General features: G+C 42.9%; 2 protein-coding genes across 2 annotated transcripts in view; one reads left to right on the top strand and one right to left on the bottom strand.

The window, feature by feature from the left end:
* Positions 1-945, bottom strand: part of LOC123249753 (lysosomal alpha-glucosidase-like) — a 69,787-nt gene extending 68,842 nt beyond the window's left edge. Inside the window, exon 1 of the mRNA XM_044678882.1 lies at positions 794-945. The gene's annotated coding sequence lies outside the window, so the exon portion shown is untranslated. The remainder of the gene's footprint in view (positions 1-793) is intronic.
* Positions 946-2,851: 1,906 nt separating this feature from the next.
* On the top strand, positions 2,852-14,415 carry MAFK (MAF bZIP transcription factor K). The gene is made up of 4 exons (XM_044660002.1): positions 2,852-2,909; positions 11,469-11,585; positions 12,458-12,537; positions 13,981-14,415. The coding sequence occupies exons 3-4, from the start codon at positions 12,502-12,504 to the stop codon at positions 14,413-14,415; spliced, it is 471 nt and encodes a 156-aa protein (XP_044515937.1). The 5' UTR covers positions 2,852-2,909; positions 11,469-11,585; positions 12,458-12,501.
* The last annotated feature ends 440 nt before the right edge of the window (positions 14,416-14,855 follow it).

The following is a 14,855-nucleotide window of genomic DNA, read 5'->3' as shown; positions in this document are numbered from 1 at the left end:
CCGCCGGAGCCGCCGCTGCCGCCGCGCGTCCCCGCCGCCGCCGCCCCCCGCCAGGCCCTGCCGCGTGCCCGCGCCCCAGGTAAGAAGGCGACTGCTGACGGTTGGGTCGGGAGAGCTGGGGGTAACGGACCGACCGCTGGACTGTTGGGCAGGGGGGGGCGGGGCGCTTAGGGGCGAGACCCGCCCCGATACAAGGCTGCGGGTGGCGGCGGCGGCGGCGGGGGCGTGGTGCCCCCCCACTCTGCCGGGTCTGGCGATGGGGGGCGTCGGTGGCCCCCTCCCCCTGCCCCGTCCGACTCCTCTCAGCTCTGCTCGTGCTGCCCGCACGTGCTGACTCTGTCCTGCCCCGTCCCGCCTGGGCAGGGCCGGCGCTCCGCGAGCCCGGGGATCGTCCCCGCCCGCCCATCCCTCCTGCCCATGGACCGACTCCTTCCCCACCCCCGTAACCCCCCAAATTGCTGAGTCATCCTTCTGGGGGAGACACGTGCCCGGACCAGGGGGCGGAGGGGGAGACACGTGCTGACCGCCCCGCGTAGAGACCCAGGACTTGCACGTGGCGCCCCCGGACCTGGGCTGGGCGCGTGGGGGAGAGAGTTGTCGGGGACACCCTCTCCAGTGCCCCCCAAGAATACCCCAGGGTCAAGGGAAAGCCCGCGCCCCAAGAAAAGGGAAGCCAGGCAGTGGCAAAGAAGGCGGGCAGGGTGGGGTTATGAAGAGGAGGGGAGGAAAAACTACTACCCCCCCCCATTCCGAGAGTAAAGGAAAGCAGAAAGGAATAGGCATTGGGCCATACCAGAGAGTTGGGGTGAAAACAAGGGAGGGGGCGGAGGGAGGCCGTCACCGGGGCGGGGAGCATGCAGGGGAGCTGCCGGCTGGAGGGTTACCGCGGTGCTCCTGTGGGCAGACGGGGCGCTGTCAGAGGCAGTGGGAAATTTCTCAGCCTTAGTGACAGCTGAACTCAAGTCGGAATGCCACTGGACTGTTTTTGTTGGGCTAGTTATAACCCGTCCGGCTTGCCGTCCCCCTGGATTCTTAAGGCATTAGGGGAGTTAGCTATCAACCAATCCAGCTGTATTTCCATAGGTGCAAAGGCCTTGTGGTTAGTACCCAAGCCACGGCAGAACTAGGACTGGAACTTAATAGGATCTTCTTTGTCCGGTTACCCTGGGCTTTTTTGGGGGGGAGGGGGGATACAGCTTTTGCCTCTATTTGACACACAAACTTCTTTTTAGAGGTCTGATGGTAGTTGTTAACTGTGGTGTATGGAGGCTTCTCCCCTTATTACACTAGTGTCACCAACCTAAAAACACCTGCCGTTTCTCAAATGGTTACTGAGGAGGTTCAGCTCAAGAATGAGTGTTCATTTGAGTAATGTCTGTGAGTAATGTCTGTTGTCACTTGCTGCCTTAGTATAAGCAGTTGACCCAAATATGGTACCAAAAAATGTATGCCTTCATTAGAGACCATTCTTCATAGTTCTAATCTGTTTAGGATATTAAATTGGTAGGTTGTGAGAGGCAAGTTGAACTTCAAAGGCCTTTGCCTTGCACTTAGAGCTGCCACAGATAAAGTATGATGGCTTTAAGTACCAAACAGAAAGCGTCTTGGATTCTAGGGAGTTTCATTTCATTGCTTTTCTTTCTTTTTAAAACCGTTTACTTCTGTCTTAGAATCAATATTGTGTATTCTTCTAAGTAACAGCTATGCAATTTAGGTGACTTGCTCAGGGTCACACAGTAAATGAGGTCACATTTGAACCTAGGATCCAACAGTCTCTAAGCTGGGCTCTCGATCCAATGAGCTGCCCTCTGGTTTTAATTTAACAGGTTAGAAAAGTCTAGGTAGGCAGTTCTGTATTTCGTTTTTTTTTTTTTTTTTTAATCAAAGTCCTGGTAGTGTTTGTTTCTTTTCATTAACCACTTTAGACTATTAAAGAGAGAAGTTGTCTTTTCTAAATATTTCATGCAACCAGAGTGATTCATTAAGAAAATGGTTGTGCTGACAATCATTTGAAACCAATTTTGGCAAATGTTTACTCTTGGAATCTTAGTCTGGGATATTTGCTCAGACAGGAAAGGGTGGATTGAAATAGAATATTCATACTGATTTGTACTTAGGTGTTTTATCAGCTTAAAGAGTTAAAAAAAAACTTAGTTATTTTAAACATCACATTTTACAGATGGGGATACTGAGGCATAAAAAGTGGATCAGTGACAAAAAAAAGAGATTTCCAATTCCAGTTCTTTTATCAGAAGTGCATCTTTCCCCCAAAAATGAGAGATTAGAAAGCCATCTCTGACAACATCTTCAAAATTAAATGTATTCATGTAAGCCAAGAAACAAAGCCCCAAACCTCACCATTTTAGGTGCAGAACTGGAATATCCCCTAATGTTGCCATATATATGGAAAAGGGGATTCCTATTGTGGGCCGACAGCCCCGGAGGCAGGCCAGCCTTTGAAAACCGGAAATAGACTCCATTACCTTTTTACCATTCAGACTAACCCTCCCAATCCCAGGTTAGCCCAAAGGCCAGATTTGCTCGGAGAGAGGTTTAATGAAAAATTAAGAGGAGTTGCCTCTCCTCCCATTTAACCATGAAGCCTTTTGAGGTCGTGTGTATGTGTGAGGTTGGGTGTACCCCTCACCCCCAGAGCACCGGCAGCCTCCAGCCTGGCTTAGTATTTAATTTATTTACCTTGCTGCTTCCGCACTGAGGGAGCCGGTTCAACTTGTACACTCTCTTCCCTTGGTAATGCTGAAAAGCCTTCCTACCACAGTCACTTCCTACAGATGACTGGCATTGCTCCTGTCCAATGACATTATACGACATCAGCTAGAGGAAAAGAGAATTTAACCCTGCCCTTACCAAAAGTCGTACTGGAAGGGGGAATGAAGAGAGTTTGGAAGGTATTGCTTCCATTGTTGTTTATTCATAAGTATTTGAATCTTAGTACTTAGTGTCTTGATCTGTGTACTTTGAATTAAGGGCTTTGGTATGTTCCGTTAGTATTTCTAGTGACTACATTAGCATACCTTCTCTTTCCTATCTGCTAGATCTTTGAAGGGAAGACTCTTATCCCTCTTAGTAAAGTTTCTTCTTGAATGGGTTAGGTTAGAAAGAGTAAGGCCAATAATGTTGCTATTCCTCTGGCATTATATGCAGTATTTACTTTACACAGATAAGCTAATTTTTTATTTGCCCATAATGGAGGTGGGGATGGGGTAGGAAGCAAGTGACTTCATTTTGGAAGGACATATATTGTTTGTAACTTGTATTTTTAATTTTATGATATTGTTTTGGTCATTCTTGGGGGGTGGAGGGGTGGGAGGTTAATACTGCTTTTGGCAGCCAAGACAGAAACTAGGACTTCTACTCTTTAATAGATGGTGAGGTTAGTTCCATTCCTGTAAGCAGTGGATTTTTATGAGGGCATGCAATTTGCCTTATCCACTATCCTTCCCTCCACCTTTGTTTGTCTGCCATAGTCCTACTTGTTGGCTTTGTAGAAGGCTCTGCTTTATTGGGATCAGCTTTAAAGGACATCCTGCTACGTGCAGATGCAACTTAATGTCACACCATGTTCAGCTCATTTCAAACCCAGTGATTTTTTTTTTAGATAGACCTGGTAAAAGATGACTGGATCTTTTTTTTTTTTTTTTTTTTTTTTTTTTTTTTTTAAGATCTGACCTAGTAACAACCCTTGAAGGCAAGGGCTAGAAAAAGGGGGTTAAGTGACTTGCCCAGGTTCACATAGCTAGCTAGGAAGTGTCAGAGGGACTGGATCTTTTTAAAAAAGAAAACACAAAACAGCTTTAAACCATTGTCCATTTTGGGGAAAAGGAGAGAAAGGGGCATTTTATGGAGCGTGTTAATGCATGCAAGTAGCTGGAGCAGCACCTGCAGCACATTGTCCTGAAAGGAAGAAAGAAGAAGAAATGGCCCCTGCCATTTACAAGATCTGTACCTCCTTGTCCACCTGCTATGTTCCCTTCACTCCTGAGATTAAATAATAAAAACTGTTCATTAAAATTTTGGAGGGAGGTTTATAAACTAAAACCAGAAATTCTCCCCAGAATGAAATTTGCCTTCTATACTTAAACACAGCATAAGCTTTAAGGGAATCATTCCAGGTATATATTGGCTTACAAGATGGTTGCTAAAAATGGGAGTTGAACAGAGATTTTTTGGGGAAGGCAACATTTACTATGTGTCAGAATTTGCTGATTCCAATTTCTCTCCCTGACACTATTTGGGTCTTTGTCACAAGCCTTTTTCAAACCATATTTTGTCTACTCTAATTCTCACCTTAACTTTAAGTTCTCTGGTAGCTGCTGAGCTTGTATGCAAACTCAGACATGACTGTGATTATTTTCCAGATATTTATAAAAAAAAGTCATGTTGATAAAGTTCCTGAGTCTGAGGGTTTCTGAAACCATCTTACTGGATTCAGGTTCTGATCCATAAAGGAAATGGAAAGCTGGCCAGCTGTGAGAATGTTCTGCGCAGCTTCTCCTTGGAGCAGTAAACAGTGACTCACCCTTCTCTACTCCCCACCCTCCCGGTTCTGTTAATGGGAATTATGGCTTGATACTTACTTGCTTTCCATAATTCACAATGTCATTGTGTTTCCCCTTTATTGTTCTAGGAAATTAACAATTGTCTTGTCTTGGGGAAAAGAGGACACTTCTAAAAGAGCATAAGGTGAAGGTTCATAGGATCATAGACTTAGAGCCGGAAGAGGCCTTAGAGGTCATATAGTTCAACTCCCTTGTTTGGCAAATGAGGAAGCTGAAGCCTAGACATGGAGAACTTTATGATGGAGAGTTTTTCCTTATAGTAGTCAGAAAATAATGTGGCGTGTCTTGGGAACAGAAAAATATTAGCATCTAAGTGAAATGTTACCTGTCTCCTTTATCTGCCTAATGGTTAGTACATGCCTGTGCTGCATTCATTTCCCTTATGCGCTAGGTGGGAGATTGGGCTGAGTCTTGAGGACAGACCCAGGTCAAATGGAACTGTTAAATGAAACTAGAGTGTAGGTGCTAAAGATGGAGCTTCAACCTTCTGACAGCAGTAGCAGCCAGGCCTGCCTTTGGGCTCAACTGAAATGCCACTGCTGCTGTGACTGCAAATGCAAGGTGACCAAATTCAAGTAGACAGACATTTCTTGCAGGAGGGCAGGCAGCCAAAGCCTAATGTCCAGGCTGCAAATGAGCTGGTCAAGATGTTAAATGATAATGATGCTGGGGATAGACTAGACACATCCCTAGCATCCATTGTTGTGAGAAAGAGGCAAAGCAGGAACAATTAGGACTTGACTGTTCAAGAATTTTTTCCTACCTTTTATTCCAAAGGGTCATAGTAGTACCTTACTACTTACCTCACTTAAGAGTTATTTGCTCAGTTTGTGGAACAAACTGGAGTTATTCCCAGTCAACTGATTATTTGTTGCATTTTTGTATTATACCTGTTAAAGTATCTAAATCTCAACTTTGTATTGCTTGCTCATATAAACACTTTGCAAGAGAAGAGTGTAACTCTTCATGTCTTAATTATTTGTAGCAAGTTACTGTTTCACACATCACCTGAGGCTTTGGCCCTCTAAAAATTTTTTTTAATTTTTATTTATTTTAGGGCCTTCTTGATTGTTAAGTTGTATACATATCACTCTTAGATCAATACTTATTCTTCAGCGTTTTGTGCTTCCATCTGATACTTGTAATGATCAGAACAGCTTCTTCCCACTTCCAATAAAGGGATTTAAAGTGATGTATGTGTACGGAGAGTTGTTAAATTGAAACTAAAAATGTGTAGCTTAATTGTGACATCAAAAATAAGATCATTTGTAAGCTTTAAAAGTACATGGAACTTTCCTTTTCTCAAGTGGCTTCAACATCTCACTATAGAACATGAAGTATTAGAGACTATTAATGTACAATCGTTTACTTGATTTTCTTTATAAGGAAAAATCATGATTCTCTGAGCTTAGAAGGCAGAATCTTATTTGTCAGGGCAATTTTCACAATAAGAGGTGGGACTATATTTAAGATGTCTATATAGTCTACACCGTTTTCCATTGTAAATGTCCCTAAAACAAAGACTAAAAGGTCACAGAAAAGTATCTATAGTAGCCATCTCGAGGCTAGCAAGATTGTGTGCTTAAATTACTGTAGTTATCTATCTTTAAAGTAAGGAAATTCCTTTTCTACTCTGCTTTTTTTTTTTTTTTTTTGTGCACGAACACTTCTTTTCAGCCTTGTCCTTTATTATTATCCTATCCTAGCCCTCAGCTCCTTCAGACTCTACTAAAAGACCCAGAAGAGCATGCATGTGGCCTTCTTTTGGATCTGCCATTTATTTGAGTCTTTGTCACATAATGACCAAAGCTTGTGATTTCATCAAAGCCTGTTTACGAGATCAAAGTCTGTTTATGAGGTCCCTTTTCTTCCAAAGCAAATTAATTGCCCTGTGAATACTTGCTGAATGTACGGTGACATTTAGATAAGTTTCTGGCTTAAAATTAAAAACCCAGATTTCCTTTATGACCAACATTGAAAGATTTTCCTTGTTCAGAAACTAGTAGAGTTCAGTTAATACATAATAGTAAACACATAAACCTTCACAAGGGTTGCTTCTGCAGAACTAGAGGGTAAAGAGTCAGTTAAGGAAGGCCTGGGTTCAAGGCCTCAAACACTTGGGTAGCTGTGTGATTCTGGTCAAGTCACTTAGCCCTTACTGCAGAAACTGATAGCATTGATTCTAAGAAAGGTTAATAAAAAAAAAAACAACTAGAAGGCAAATAAACCCTCTTAGTTGTTAGCTGCCAAGAAGAGAAAAAATGGCTTACTTAAACGCAGAAAGAATTAGAATTTTTAATTCCATGGCCCCCAACATGGTGATTAATTCTAAAATCTAATTCTAAATAGAACTAAAATTCTCTGGCAACATCACTAAAATCCAAAAATATTTTCACACTTATGCTTATTCATGCTAAAATTTTGCCAGTAGATTTAAATTAGTCACAATAATAGGACATTGATACTGCCAATGAGAGCTTTGGTGTCTGTGAACAGTTGCTAATGCACCACTCCCTTATTTTAAACCAATGGTGAAAGGGAAAACACTTGTTTGAAGCATATTGGCAATTTATAATACCCTACCATGCTTTGATTTAAACTCTTCAAAATGTTGACTAGTCTCTAAAACCCTTACAGTTTGATTCCTGATTAATGCTCTTATTCTGTACTTCCCTGACATATGAGACCATTTGTATGGCACTTCCCAAATGGCAGTGGTTTCCAAGTTCCATTTCAGGGATTTGCCATTTTGGCAGTGTTCTCCATACTGATGTGAAATCATAACCCTTCTGTATTGCACTTGGTCTTTGTGAATTGCTGTATCCAGAAAATTTTCATCTTTTGGTGGTCTGCCTCATGGTAATAATCCTCTCTGACCTTAAAGAAAGAATCTGGTCCTTAGCGGACTCAGAACTTTTTGACAGACCTTCTACTCAGAGTCATCCTAGGATTAGTAGCAGCTGTCAGAACCTGACCACCTTTTGCATATCTTTTGAGAACTGAGGTGAAGAGTAAGTGTAGGATTTAAGTGAAAAGACTTCCAACCAAGGGAGTGACAAGATGTAAGCAAAGGAAGACTTTTTCAAGGCCCTGTGATTGGAAGGAGTAAACTTTTGATTCCTTCAATGAAGAGCTGTTGGAAGGCAAGTATGAGGAGAATCATGGTTTGATTCTGGAGGGCAGGGAAAATAAATACTGTTGTGCATTTAATCCTTAAAAATAAATGCTCTCATTCTGATCTATTTCCCAAGATGAGTCTTACTTTTTACATAGTTTTGTATGGAATTTGAAAAATGGTATATTTGGATACCAAAATAAAGTAGAATGAAAATACCAGGAGAGAATCTGAAATTGGCAAACCCTCCCTAGCTTTCACATGTCAAGCAGCCTATCTTTTCTACTTGCCATTCTGACAATGTGATCCTAGATGAAAAGTGATTTTCAACTTTTTTCTTAAACTCTTATCTGGTCTATTCAGGGTTAAGATAGTATAAGTCATTAATCAAGATCTCTACTTTAAAGCCTAGTTGCTGAGTTAAGTGAATAACAGTCTGGTTACTAGAAAAGCTAGAAATTGGTATATTCTGCTGCAGCATTAAAAACCTTTCAGGAAAAGTCTTTGTTCTATTTTAGTGACTAGTGGCCTGCCCTGTCCAAGGAAGCATAGTGTCTTATCTGTCTTGTTTTCTAAAAGCAAAATTTAACAAGGAGAAGGGAGAAGTTTGCTGGGGAAACATTTGTTTTTCCTTTAGACTTGGGATTTCTTTGCCATCTGTGTGTCATGGACCCCTTTGACTATCCAGTGATATCTGTAAGGTCCCTTCTCAGAAGAATATTTATTTTTATTTATTTTTTTTAGTACAAATATATTTATTTGAATTTTTTTTTCATGGTTACATGAATCATGTTCTTTCCCTTCCTTCTTCCCTTCCCCCTCCCATAGCCAATAAGCAATTCCACTGGGTTTTCATGTATCATTGATCAAAACCTATTTCTATATTATTCATATTTGCAATAATATTTTTAAATAATTGAAAGTAATGCTCAATTTCAGATAGATCCTAGTGAAAATAAATTTTTTTTTTCATTTGCTTTCACGCACCTTTCTGAAACCTATCCACAGACATCTTTGTGGGGTGGGGGAAAGGTAAATGAGTGCTAGGTTAAAAAAAAAAATCCTGTTTTAGACACTGATTCCCAGCCCATTTACATGATTCTTCTCTACTTTCACCTCACTTCATCTGGGCCCCCATTGATGACTTCAAGGCCCCAGCTTCCTTTGTCTATGGGCTTTGGGGTTCAGATTTTTTCTTTCTCTTTTATGTTATGTTCAAATAGCCTGATCATCAAAGGACTTGAGTACTAGATACTATGGAAACAGAGATGAGTTCATTTCATATACATAGCTAAGAACCTGTCATATTGAGCCCATGTTTAATAGGACACCATTCTATGATATCACAGGCCCCTTGTGGGCCTAAGATCAATTTTGCCACTCAGGATGATAGTAGCCCACGTATATTGGAATATTCTAATCTCTTCCTCTATTACTATCTCCCAGTAGTTTCTCTTTGTTATGCAATTAATAAATTCCTTTGAATGAAATGAAATCAGTCCAGGCACTGAGGGAGATGGCCTGCAGTTCCAATGTCCTCAGTATTGATAGAGACAACTAAGGAAGGAGCAGTAAATACTTAAATATCTTAGGTGTAAATCCCTCATAGGATAGCTGGTGTTTGGCAAAGGGAAGGGCCATAGCCCTGTCATAGGACCACAAATATAGAACCACAAGGGATGACCTCAGATGCCAGCTAGTCCAGCCTCCTTATTTTATATATCAGGAAACTGACATATAAACTGTCATCAGGGTGAAAGGGAGATCTATGTACTCTATGTGTTTTCTCCACAGAGTCCTGTGGAAGGTGAGTCAGCTTATAGATAGAGAATTCACAGGGTGGACTAACCCATTCTTATACTGCCTATTTTATTTCCACTTTTTGTAACAAATATCCTGGCAATAAAATGTATTGTTGGACCACATACTCACGATTTATGGAGATATTACTATATTGACCATATCTCTGGAGTTCCAAAGCAGCAAATCACATTTTCTGCTTTTTCATTGAACTCACAAGTCCAGTGAGTGAGAATAAAAACCTTTTTTGTGTATGTAATCAGTGGATTTAAGTTGCATTCTCCTCTTCTTCACTTTGACTTTCCTTTTCCGGTTTACCTCTGCCAAGTGCAAGCAGTGGGGACTCAGCATGTGTATCCTTGTAGGGATGGGAGGGGTTTCTGGTTCTGTGGGAATGTGAGCTCTCAAACTCTGTAAACAGCTGGTGACTCATTGCATAGCTATGTCACAGACTGACTGCAGGGCCTTATGCTCTGACAGTGTGTGTGTGTGTGTGTGTGTGTGTGTGTGTGTGTGTGTGTGTGTGTGTGTGTGTGTAGATATTGAAGCCTGTTCCTTTTCGACATGGAAAAGTTTTTCATCACTTTCCCAGCTGCCAGGCTCTAGCAGGTCGGTCACTGGGGCACTTTGAGCAGTGCTGATTTCCTGAGTATTTTCTCTGAAGCCATTTTGACTTCTAGTACCAGGTGGGAGGGGGAAAAGGTCTCAGAAAAGCAATTATCAAGCCAAACTAATGAGCATAGATTTGAGGTCCTAGAACAGTTTTCTTCTCATTTGTCAGCAATCACTCCACTACATTTTCCCCATTTCATCCATATATAGGCATATAATTGTATTTAAGAGTTAAATTCTTTCCAACCATAGAAAAGTACTACTAAGATGTCCATCTGAACCTTTATTATGGTATGATTCTACTCATTTTCTCGTGGGTGTATGTCATTAGCATGTTCATAAAGAGAGCAGTCATGTTTTTATTAAGGGCTATTCTATTAGGGTTATTTTTATAGATTCTTTTTATGAAGATCTGATTGAACCACTTTCTTTTCTTTTCTTTTCCCTATTTCTTTATAACTCCACAAAACGGGAGTCCTCTGGTGATAAGGTGCAGAAAGGACAGATGGAGAAAGAGTAGAATGCAAGATCAGAGGGCAGAGGGTCCCAGGTGCTGCTGCAGCCAAGGGATTCTGTGCCAGGGGCTCATTTATCACAGCTTGTCTCCTGGCAGCCTGTGCTGCAGGAACGAAAGTGAGACAGACGAAGGGAGATCAAAGCAGGCAGGGAAATGGAAAATTACCCTCCCTGTCTAGTCCATATCAAAAATAGGAGAGACTTCAATGTGGCCCTATCCTTTGGAGTTGAAGGATTCTCTCCATCTCCACCCTGCCTTTCTGTCTCTCTCTTTCTTCCATCACATTTTGCCTTGCATTTGGATGCAGTTTGGGGAAGGTTAAGGGAGGGAGGTGGCAGCTTGGTTAGTAGTTGTTCAGGCTCCGGCAAAGCAGCTTGTAGTCAAGCCTAGTTCACACCTTTCCTCTTGACCCCCCCCCCCCCCGGCCCTTCAGTCCCTTCCCCAGTTTTTTTGGGATGTGAATGAGTTTGTTTACTGTCTGTCGACCTCGTGATGTCTTTGCACAGACATGACCCAAAGTCATTATTCCTTTTGGGCTTCTCTGTTTCCATGACTACCATCTCAGGGTTGGCTACTTTCCCAAGGTCACCATGGCAACTATCAGAGGGGAATCATGCTTGGGATGCTTTGGCTGGGTTTTTCATGAATGATTAGAATGTGTGACACAATGCAGACGTGAAAATGAGAAGGGAGGGTGGAGGGACTGGTTGGTGGGTGGCTGGGGGAAGAACTCCCGCCAGACATAGTCTGTGTGCTCCCTCCAAACACCCAGTGCTGCTGCTGCCCATCTCACTCTCCAGCTACAGGCTTCGAAATCCAGCTCATTGACTCCCTTGCTCATCAGGGACCACGGGGTAGTCTCAGCCGGAGTCCTTCCACGCTCTTCAGATCGTGGGGTCAGGATGTTGGGGGCAGCATAGGAGGAGGTGGTGATGTCACAGCTGCAGTGCCCTTTTCCTCGGTAGGTACTTGATGGGCGGGCTCATCTGGCAGCATCGATGCTCTGGAGGCAGGGTATCAGGAGGAGGGGCCCAGGGCTAGGTTTGGGATGCAGGTGTTACAAACCAGAGTTCATTGTGAGAGGGCAAGGTGAAGGCAAAGGATGGCATCTCACTGGAGGGACTGCCTTTGTGGTTGCAGTCAGGTCTCTGGGCTTCTCAGTTTAGACCTCGGGGAGAAGGTGGGAAATGATGTTTCTCAGGGTATAGTGTGCTGTATGTAAAATATTGAGCAGTGCTGCTACTTAGGCAACAGGTTCAGGTATTCACCCATTACCATTCTGTAAATTGTTGCTTCAGTTCTCAAAACATGCTGTCAATCTCCATTACAGCTGAAAGTTCCTTGTTTGTAGAGGTGGAATAGTATGAAGTGAGGAGTGCCCATGGATAGTGTTTCATCAAAAAAACAAGACACTTTTCCTACAGTACAGACCTAAGAGGAATATTGATAAGGCAATGAGAGGGGTTGCTGGTGCTAAATAGTTTCTTTGAAACAGAGTGTTGTTTACCAACACATATGGGGAACCCCCTTAGCACCAAGAGCAAAGTATCCTGGACTGTGAAAGTTACATTGTAGTAGCATCACTTTGGGGTTGGTGCCTTTAGAATAAAATGTCCTTTCTGGACCTGCTTTTAAAGAAGACAAGAACTGTGTGGCCTTCATGACGATGGGTCTCCCTTCATCCTGGTTAGAACAATGTTTATAGTTAGATCCTCTCTGGAAAAGAAAACATCACCCCTCTGAGAGTAGCATATAAGAAGATCCCTGTAGTATTCTGAGCCTGGGCATTATTTAACCTGTATTTGCTTGTGTGTTTGTTCATTTTTCTTCCAGTTGCATTTTCCAATCAGTTCTGTCCAGGTGACTGTGCCCAGGTTATGACGACTAATCCTAAACCAAACAAGGCATTAAAGGTAAGACAGTTCCATTTAGATGGTTTTAGGTAGATCCCAAGAGATTTCCAGAAACTTGTGACAGAATCAGGTTCATTGGTCAAGGATCACTTGTATGGAATAATACTTTGCATCCCATAAGAGTCTGGTGTTTTTTTTCTTGTTTGTTTGTTTAACCCTTACTTCCTGCCTTAACTTTTAAACCTTAACATTTCTGCCTTTCTCAGAGTAACAACTCTAAGACAGGCAAGAGCTAGGCTCCTCCCAACTCCAGGCCTGGCATTCTATCCACCTAGCTGCCCAAGTATAGGTAATTTTTATTCCAGAGCTCTCGGAGCAGTTTTCATAGCAGCACATGAGTACAGCATGGGCTATACCTTTCCTCATAAAAAAGACCTGTGCTCAGGTTTTGTTGAATGAGAATTACCAACCTAGAGAAATAGGAAGCCCAGTGAGGGTATCCAAGGGTACCTAATTTAGAAGGTAGGAAGGACCCATCTCTTGCCAGGCCAACTCAGTGCCAGTTGTTGGTGGTAGAATATTGAGGCCACTTAGATTCTGCTTCCTAAATCCTTTAGAATTCAAGCTTGAGTACTACTTTTTTTTTTTATCTAAATCAGTATTTTGAGACTTAGCTCTTTAATACAGAAACTGTTGAGTTTTTTTTTTTATCCCCTGCACCTAGTATAGTGACCAAGCATATCATGACAAGTCCTTAGTAAATGTTTGATTGATCCTGTTCTTTTGAGCATCCACACTTTCTCAGATGCTCTAAGAACCTCTGAAGCTTTTCCTCTAGAGCAGTAATGATTAGAAACATGGAGAGAAGCAGGGAGAAGAGGAGGAGGGACAGTAATTTAAAAGCAACATTTTTGTTTGCCACATCTCATTCATTTAGCTGATTTTTATATTTGATTGGTTGGGTTTGGGGGTATTGGGGTATTTTTTTTTAAGTATAGAGGCTTCTGAAAAGCATATGGATTTAATAGGATTCTTTTCTGGAAGTTGAAGTAGGTATTTTCTTTTGCTATGTGGTGTATGACTTCTCAAATTGAGGCTTAAAGTTGATTTATTACCTACTGGTGTTAGTGGAAGATTCTAAAACAGTGTGTCATATACATGTTTCAAACTGACTGGCCAGCCAGGCTGGATTCCATAGCTAGACACATTTGTATTTGTTATTTACTCAATGAAGAGTGAGCAACTCTGTGGTGTTCTTTATACACTTTCTTCATGAGCAAAATGCTCTTCAATCCTGGCCATCCCTCCAGATCACCACTTGTCAAGTACAGCCAAGATGCCGTGATTTACCTTTGAGGAAATTCAGGGGATAGCACCACACATTCCTTTGTAAAAGCCCGCTGTAAGAATCCCAGCCCATGGCCTCCTTGCACTTGGAGGCTGTTTGCTCCCTAGCCCTGGCATTTTTGTGTCTGCTAACCCCGCTCCACTGATTCTTACCAGGTTAAGAAGGAGTCAGGAGAGAATGCCCCGGTGCTCAGTGACGATGAGCTGGTGTCAATGTCTGTGCGAGAGCTTAACCAGCACCTCCGGGGCCTCACCAAGGAGGAGGTGATGCGCCTGAAGCAGCGTCGGCGCACGCTTAAGAACCGAGGCTATGCTGCAAGCTGCCGCATTAAGCGGGTGACCCAGAAGGAGGAGCTGGAGCGGCAGCGGGTGGAGTTGCAACAAGAGGTGGAGAAACTGGCCCGAGAAAATAGCAGCATGAAGCTGGAGCTGGATGCCCTCCGTTCTAAATACGAAGCATTGCAGACATTCGCCCGCACCGTAGCCCGGGGACCCATTGCTCCCACCAAGGTTGCCACCACCAGCGTCATCACCATTGTCAAATCAGCCGAGATTTCGTCCACCTCGGTGCCCTTTTCGGCTGCATCCTAGTGTTCCAGGCGACTGTGGGTTAGAGGGTGGGCAGGGTGAAGGTGGGTGGGACTGGCAGCCCATTGAGAAGGGGACAGGGAAATATGTCTCTTGTGCTTGGTCAGTCTCCTCAGTCCTGTTGAGTTGATGTGTCTCCTTAAAAAGTGTGCAACCATCACCTGCAAAGGGACCCTCAGTGGCTGCTTCTTTGGTGGCCTTTGATAGTTTATGACAGTAGTTTGGGCTTGGGTGTAGGATAAGAGAAAGAACTTCTGTTGAACCACCCCATTCTATGCCCCTTTCCAGTTCACCCTCCTTCCCCACTCCCACCCCTTTGTGACTATATAGCAAATCTTGTTATTGAGGCAAAGGTTATTTCTCAAGGTGCCTCTTGGACATTTGGCAGACAGAAAATGTATATGGGACCCCAAGATTCACCATGCCAGGGAGCATTACTCCAG

This window comes from Gracilinanus agilis, chromosome 1 (assembly GCF_016433145.1).
Source record: "Gracilinanus agilis isolate LMUSP501 chromosome 1, AgileGrace, whole genome shotgun sequence".
NCBI classification, from domain to species: Eukaryota; Metazoa; Chordata; class Mammalia; order Didelphimorphia; family Didelphidae; genus Gracilinanus; species Gracilinanus agilis.
This window is presented reverse-complemented; position numbering and strand designations above follow the sequence as displayed.

What these genes read in the sequence shown, in the direction of transcription:
- MAFK (XM_044660002.1), top strand. Translation starts at nt 12,502, where the DNA reads ATGACGACTAATCCTAAACCAAACAAGGCATTAAAG. An exon ending in AACCAAACAAGGCATTAAAG is followed by an intron (nt 12,538 to 13,980) that starts GTAAGACAGTTC and finishes GATTCTTACCAG; the next exon opens with GTTAAGAAGGAGTCAGGAGA.